The sequence below is a fragment of the Pollachius pollachius genome, assembly GCF_949987615.1.
Source record: "Pollachius pollachius genome assembly, chromosome: 8".
NCBI classification, from domain to species: domain Eukaryota; kingdom Metazoa; phylum Chordata; class Actinopteri; order Gadiformes; family Gadidae; genus Pollachius; species Pollachius pollachius.
In genome coordinates this window covers 3,515,593-3,523,092 of record NC_136941.1, presented here as the reverse complement: position 1 = coordinate 3,523,092, position 7,500 = coordinate 3,515,593, and the positions used below count along the sequence as shown (strand labels likewise).

General features: G+C 52.2%; 1 protein-coding gene across 1 annotated transcript in view; it reads right to left on the bottom strand.

Moving 5' to 3' along the window:
- LOC307078828 (solute carrier family 41 member 1) overlaps positions 1-7,104 on the bottom strand; it is a gene marked incomplete at both ends in the record, with an annotated part of 17,879 nt that extends 10,775 nt beyond the window's left edge. The window contains 2 exons of the mRNA XM_079740824.1: positions 203-310; positions 6,817-7,104. Coding sequence (XP_079596950.1) covers positions 203-310; positions 6,817-7,104 — 396 coding nt within the window. The remainder of the gene's footprint in view (positions 1-202; positions 311-6,816) is intronic.
- Positions 7,105-7,500: the final 396 nt, after the last annotated feature.

Sequence of the window (7,500 nt, the reverse complement as noted above, 5' to 3'; positions counted from 1 at the left end):
CTACGTTTACCATAGGCACCGTGTACCAGACGCTACGTGACAGAAGACATGTTAGGCTGCTGACAGGTGTTGGGGGTAGATGGGGTGGAGGTGGAGGGTGGAGGTGTTGGGGGTAGATGGGGGTTGAGGTGGAGGGTGGAGGTGTTGGGGGTAGATGGGGGTGGAGGTTGGGGTTGAGGGTGGAGGTAGTGGGGGTACATACAGCGGTGGAGAGCCGGGCTGCCAGGGTCATCTCCAGATTCCCCTTCAGGCCGACCAGAGCAGGAACCAGGATGAAGATCTCACTGATCACCTGGAACACCTCCCAGTGCTGCTCTCACACACACACACACACACGCACACACATACACATACACATACACATACAGACACACACACACAAACACACACAATTATAATATTACATTTAAAACCAAGGTGGAGGTCTCTGGTATCCCCTCCTGCTGTATTTCCACCACTCTGGTGTCTCCTATCATCACCTCCTGCTGTATCTCCACCACTCTGGTCTCTCCTATCATCACCTCCTGCTGTATCTCCACCACTCTGGTCTCTGGTCTCTCCTATCATCCCCTCCCGCTGTATCTCCACCACACTGGTCTCTCCCATCATCCCCTCCTGCTGTATCTCCACCACTCTGGTCTCTCCTATCATCCCCTCCTGCTGTTTCTCCACCACTCTGGTCTCTCCTATCATCACCTCCGGCTGTATCTCCACCACTCTGGTCTCTCCTATCATCACCTCCGGCTGTATCTCCACCACTCTGGTCTCTCCTATCATCTCCTCCTGCTGTATCTCCACCACTCTGGTCTCTCCCATCATCCCCTCCTGCTGTATCTCCACCACTCTGGTCTCTCCCATCATCCCCTCCTGCTGTATCTCCACCACTCTGGTCTCTCCTATCATCCCCTCCTGCTGTATCTCCACCACTCTGGTCTCTCCTATCATCACCTCCTGCTGTATCTCCACCACCCTGGTCTCTCCTATCATCCCCTCCTGCTGTATCTCCACCACTCTGGTCTCTCCTATCATCCCCTCCTGCTGTATCTCCACCACTCTGGTCTCTCCTATCATCACCTCCTAGTGTATCTCCACCACTCTGGTCTCTCCTATCATCCCCTCCTGCTGTATCTCCACCTCCCCGGTCTCTGGTCTCTCCCAGCAGCTGTGGTTGTATAACATCATCTACTATTCTGGTCCTGACTCCCTCCCCTACTTTCCTCTTGCTCCACGTCTCCCCCCCCAGTCCCGGGGAGACGGAGTCAACGGGTGCATCTGAGGAGGACTGGGTCTCTGCTCTCTCTCTCTCTCTCTCTCTCTCGTCACCCCTCCGTCCTGCTGTTCTCCATCCCTCCTCTTCACACTCCCTCCATCCACCTCTCCACCCCCCCCCATGGCTCCACACCTCAACCTCACCTCCACCTTCTCACTACCAAGCCCTCTAGGTGGCCCATATGTGTGTGTGACTGTGCGTATGTGTGTGTGCGTGTGCCGCCCGTGCATGTGTTTGTGCCCCTTTGTGTGTTTGTATGTATATGTGTGTGTGTGTGAGTTGCGTCTGAATTCCGTGTGCATGCATTGCGTGTGTGTGCCTGTGCGTGTGAACAGCTGTGTGTGTATGTGTTTCCGTGCACTTGCCTGTGTATGTGTGCTTGTGCCTGTACGTGTGCATGGGCCTGTGTGTGTGTGTGTGTGTGTGTGTGTGTGTGTGTGTGTCTGTGCGTGCTGGGACTGACCGAGTGGGCTCTCAGAGTCTCGGAGCTCGCAGAGGAGTAACACAGAGGGAAGACCGGTACAAGGAGAAAATAAAGGGTAAGAAGATGAAGGGGATGGAGTGGTTATGGTCTCAGGGAGGAGGAGAACAGCATTAAGAGAGAGGAGGCGAGGGGAGGGAGACCCCGGCGTTTGGGGGAAAGCTACAGCGTCTGTTTTGTGGCCTATTCTTCGCTCTGTTTCACGCTACATTCCAGACGGCACCCTAACGTCGACCGTGGTGACGGACGAGGCCGTCTGGGGAAGTGTCCCACTTCTGTTGGCCGGCCACTAGCCTAGCCTTTAGCCTAGCCACGGCCCATACGCCAGCAAGACACAGAAACAGGGTGCTAACAAGCTGGGGCTAAAGTGAAGTTAGCTGTAGTGCTGGTGTCGTTCTGACAACAGTAGTCCCGTGAGTCATGGGGGTGGACCAGCGAAGGGTATTCAGAGACACACCATCATTTCATGTGTGTATGCATGTATGTGTATCTCTGTTTGAGGGGGGGGGGCGCCAGGAGCTTGACTGTGTGTGGAGTGGAAGGGGTCTGAATGAGCGATACGGGAGACGCAGCTATCGGCCGAACTGCCGCACTTCGACCGGGCGCAGTGTTGTGAATATAGAAAAACACCAGTCATTGTAGCTCTTAAATCACATCAACGACTCTCTCCCTCCCTCCTAATCTGTTTCTATATATCTCCCCCTAGCTCACTCTCTCTCTCCCTCACTTTTATATCCCCTAATGTCTCTCTCCCCACACCTCTTTCTGTCTTTTCCTATTTCTCTCACGCTCCCCCTCTCTCTCCCCCCTACCTCTCAAACCCATTTGTGAAACCACATGAACAGGCATGTCTTGTTTTTCTCACATTAATCTGATATCACAATGTCACCACCCTACTCCTCAAACACACATCGATGCTCTGTACTATATGCTTTCTGTTTCTGCTGTTCTTCATTTTTGGGTTTAAATGTTCATCAATGCAGCATTAATGTAGGTAAGTCATTGTTGATAATCAAACACATTCAACCTCTTTCTCCATCCTACTACTACTGACTAAATACTATTAACCCAACAAGTACTCAAACTCCATCTCTCCATCATCCAACCATCCATCTCTTCACTCACTCATCTATCCATCCTCTATTTCTGCACCAGCAGAGTTTTGGCAAGTGGCTCATTTATGAAACTGAATTCAATGAAATTAATCGTACAATATTTTCTCTCTCAACGTACAAACAACGTGTGAATCCATGAAGCAATAAACCTCCCCCTCCTCACTTATCAATCTACCTCCGTCCGTCCCCCCATAAGAGCGGTTCAGTCATGGCCTCACATTCATCCCTTCATACACCCCGTTTCATGGCCTTGGTGTCAGGCACGCAGGGCAGCAGCCAGCTGGTCGGAGCAGAGAGGGACAGGTGCCTTCTCTTATTCATACACCCATCCCCTCATCCACCCATCCCTTCATCCCCTCATCCACCCAGCCAGTCATCCTCCACCAGCAGAGTAGTAGCTACCTATAAGTCTCATAACTATAGATATATATCTATATACCATGCCTCAGTACTTGAATGAAGTCCATGACGATGTCAGCAGAGTAGTGTCTACCTATACGTCTATCTATATGTATCTTTATATAACTATACATCTACATATAGATATCTCTTGATACTATGCCTCAGTACTTGAATGAAGTCCATGACGATGTCAGCAGAGTATTGGATACCTATAAGTCTATCTATATATATATATATCTATATCTATACATAACTATATATACATATCTATAGATATAGATATAACTATAGATATATCTCTTGATACTACGTCTCGTACTTGGATGAGGTCCATGACGATGCCGGCAGGGTAGTGTCTACCGATACCTTTATCTTTATAAATATATCTATACGTAGATGCATATCTATAGCCACATATCTATATATATATCTCTTGATACTACGTCTCGTACTTGGATGAGGTCCATGACGATGCCGGCCGACACCATCCCCAGCCCGGACACCAGGTAGGGGACCAACACCTGGGCCGCGATGCGCCACGAACTCTCCGGCAGGAAGCCGTGCTCGGAGCGCGTCAGCTTCCAGGTCACGCCCCTCAACTTCCTGCCCTGGAAGCAGAGTTCCAGCTCCAGGCGGGTCACCACCATGGTGGGGGTGGGGGGGAGGCGTAGCGTTCAAGTGGTCCGAGACCTTTGTTTAGCCCATGGTCTCCAGGGATATAAAACGTCAGCCGATGATGTGGCGAGGGAGTCTGTGATTGGTCAGGAGGGCCGGACTCTTGATCGCAATGATTAAGACGTGGAGGATAACGATCGGCAGAAGGTGGACTCAGGCCCTCAGTGTGAGCGACGGGGAGGGAGAGAGGACATCAATCAATGGAGGCTACACCTCCCTCGGCCCCGCTGGATAAACAACTCTGGGGGTAGACGGCAGCCAATCAGGAGAGGGGATCAAAGAAGGGCCGGGTTGACCTTCGGAGACACGACGAAGACGTTGATGTTTATACGTATGTGTCTCCCTACGTACATGGGATACGTATTACGTCAGACATCCCAGGTGTTGCGTAGATGAGCAGTTGAATAATACAAAAGAGCGAGAGCTGTTTTTAGACGAGCGAGCCAGAGGACATCGTCCTTCTGCTCTCCTCCTCAAGGACTTTGTTGTGGAGGAAGTTTTCTCCCATAGGTTCCAGACCATTAACTTTGAGAGGCGTCACCTCCCGTAAGAGCTGAGTCACTAGATAACGAAGTGTCCCCTCTCTCTCTATCTCGCTTCTCTTTGTCTCTCTCTCTTCTTTTCCCTCTCTATCTTCTTCTCTATATCTCTCTCTTCTCTGTCTCTCTCTCTTCTCTATGTCTCTCTGTCTTCTTCTCTCTCGCCCTCTCTCTTCTTCTTTATGTCTCTCTCTCTCTCTTCTTAACTATGTCTCTTCGCTATACCTCTCTTTTCTTCTCTGTCTCTCTCTTCTATGTCTCTCTCTCTCTTCTTCTCTATGTCTCACTCTCACCCCCTCTGTGTCTCCCTCCCTCTCATTCAGGTCCTAGGTTCCTGAGTGCGTGGCACGGCGATGAATAGTCTCCTGACAGGACGTCCGTTCCCCCCCCCCCTCTAACTCCAGATCTCCACGACAACACGACCCTCAGAAGCGACCAGACCTACTCTTTGACTTTCACTGAAGAAAACAACCACGACTGTAGCACTCCAATCGCTTGAAAGAAAGACGGGCAAATCATTAATCCCTGAAACAAGGCAGGTTAGAACCGCGATGGAATTCAAAGTCAATTCTTCCCTCGAGGAAAAAAAAAATCACCCCGGAAAAGGCAGAGGGTTGAAAGAGTCGTGAGGTCTTTCCGGTCCAGAGCACATCCAGCCGTGCGGGGGTCCGGTACAACACCGCAGCTAGCCCGAGGAGGTCCTCTTCCTAGTTCAGGGGGACCCTCCAGGTAGACAGCAGGTCCTCCTCCTTCTCTCCGTTCACCCCACGACCAGCAGGTAGACGTCTCAGACGACAGCGGGATCCCGGGCTCAAGGGGAGGGAGGGAGGGGGGGGGTCTTCTGAGGATGATGAGGAGCAGGAGTCGGGTAAGGACGGAGGTCTCTGGTCCAGACTAGCGCCTCAGAACAGGAAACGTCAGCGGAGTGGTGAGGAGACTCCCGATAAAGTGTTTCCTCAGGAGGAGTGCGGAGGGACGTGAACACCGAGGCAGGGGAGGAAATGCAGCAGCGCTAGGAGTCATGCAGGCAAGCACTCCCTCTCTCTCCTCGCTCCCTCTTTCTCTCTCTCTTTCTCCTTCCTCTTCCTCTCTCTATTTCTCTCTCTCTCTCCCTTTCCTCTCTCCCTCTCTCTCGCCTCTCCCTCTCTTGCCTCACGCTCGCCTCTCTTCCTCTCTCCCCCCTCTCTCTTTCTCTCTCTCTCTCTCACTCTCTCTCCCTCTCTCAACTCTATCCCTTTCTCTCTCTCTCTCTCTCTCTCTCACCTCTCCTTCTCTCTCTCTCTCGCCCTTGCTCCCTCCGTCTCTCTCTCTCTCTGTCTCTCACTCTCTCTTCCTCTCTCCCTCTCTCCCCCTCTATCTCTCTCCCTCTCTGCGTTCTGTCGTTTCAGTACCAGCAGAGTACTGCTCCAGTCGTGACGTAGCGGAGGAAAAGCTTTCTGCACCGTCTGGGGGACGACCGGCTGGATGAAGCTCACTCTCTCTCTCTCTCTCTCTCTCTCTCTCTCACTTCTTTATCTCTGTCTATCTCTCTCGCTGTCTCTCTCTCCTCTACTCCTCTCCTTCGATTATCTTTCCCTGGTTCTCGCCCACTCTCTTTCACTGTCTCTATCTCTCTCCTCCCTCTGTCTCTCTCCCTGTCTCGACTGGATTCAAGGTTAATAACACACTGTATTTTTCAGGAGACCCAAACACAACACATTTATACTTAATGTGTTAACGTCCAACACAGCGGCCTCTGTGGCCAGCAGTGGTACCGACACCCAATCACCCCGCGCCTCTCAAGGATTTGGTGGGAAATGGCCTGAGGCAGTACACTTCAACCAGTCATCCTCAGAACCATCTAAAGACGTCCCCTCACCTTGCTGCACAGACCACTGCTTGGTTCTATCAATATATATTATCACCAAATATGATCAGTAAATTAGAATTGCATTTCTGGTGCATGCTAAATAGTGTTTGTCATTGTACTGGTAAAAGTTTGTGCGTGCGTGTGTGTGTGTGTGTGTGTGTGTGATTACTTAAGAGCCAATTTGGCTGCAAGTCAAATCCAAGGATATATAGGTTGAATGAGGACAAAGAAACATCAACCACACACACACACACACACACACACACACACACACACACTCCAGACACACAGACACACCCACACATACACACTCCAGACACACACAAATACAGACATACACGTCCCAGGCACAAAGTTACCTCTCAAACACACAACTACCCAAGAACCCCCAACACACACACACACACACACACACACACACACACACACACACACACACACACACACACATACACACACCCTCACAGAGCCCCCCCCCCCCCTACCTGGACGCTGTCTAGCACCATCCCGGCCGACACCATGCCCATCCCGGCCAGCAGGAAGGGCAGCAGGACCTGCAGACACACGGCCCGTGAGGACTCCTCCTCCATGCGCACCTGCAGCCCCGCCGGCCCCCGGCCGAGGGCCGGGAGCACCGGGGGGACCGGCAGGGGCTCCTCCCCGTCCAGGGCGCCGGGGGCCCCCAGCGGTGGGGGCCGGCCCTTGGCCTTGGAGCTCCGTCCCTTCCTCTTCCTCTGCCTGGCCTGGGGAGCCTGGGAGTCCTCGCCCGGCATGGCGCTGGTCCGGGTGGTGGTAGTGGTCCGGGTGGGAGACGTGGTGGTGGTGGTGGTTGTCAGGGTGGGGGTATTGGTGGTGTTTGGGGTGGGGGGGGGCGGGGAACGTGGTGTCTTGGGTAATGTGACCAAGGAGTTGGGCACGGGTGTGGAGTTGTTAGGGTGGTGGAGGGTTTCCAACAAGAGGGTGGAGTAAGAGATCACTCTGGAACAGAGGGGAGATTAAGATGATGGAATTAAATGAATAACAAAGAAAAATGATGGACAGAACCAACTGGAACTGAGGACACCCACATACACACACACACACACACGCACACACGTCAGTGAAGGGAAGCCATTGCGCTACTTGCTTTTCAACATTGAGGTCGACTCGTTTATTATCGTCTGCACATG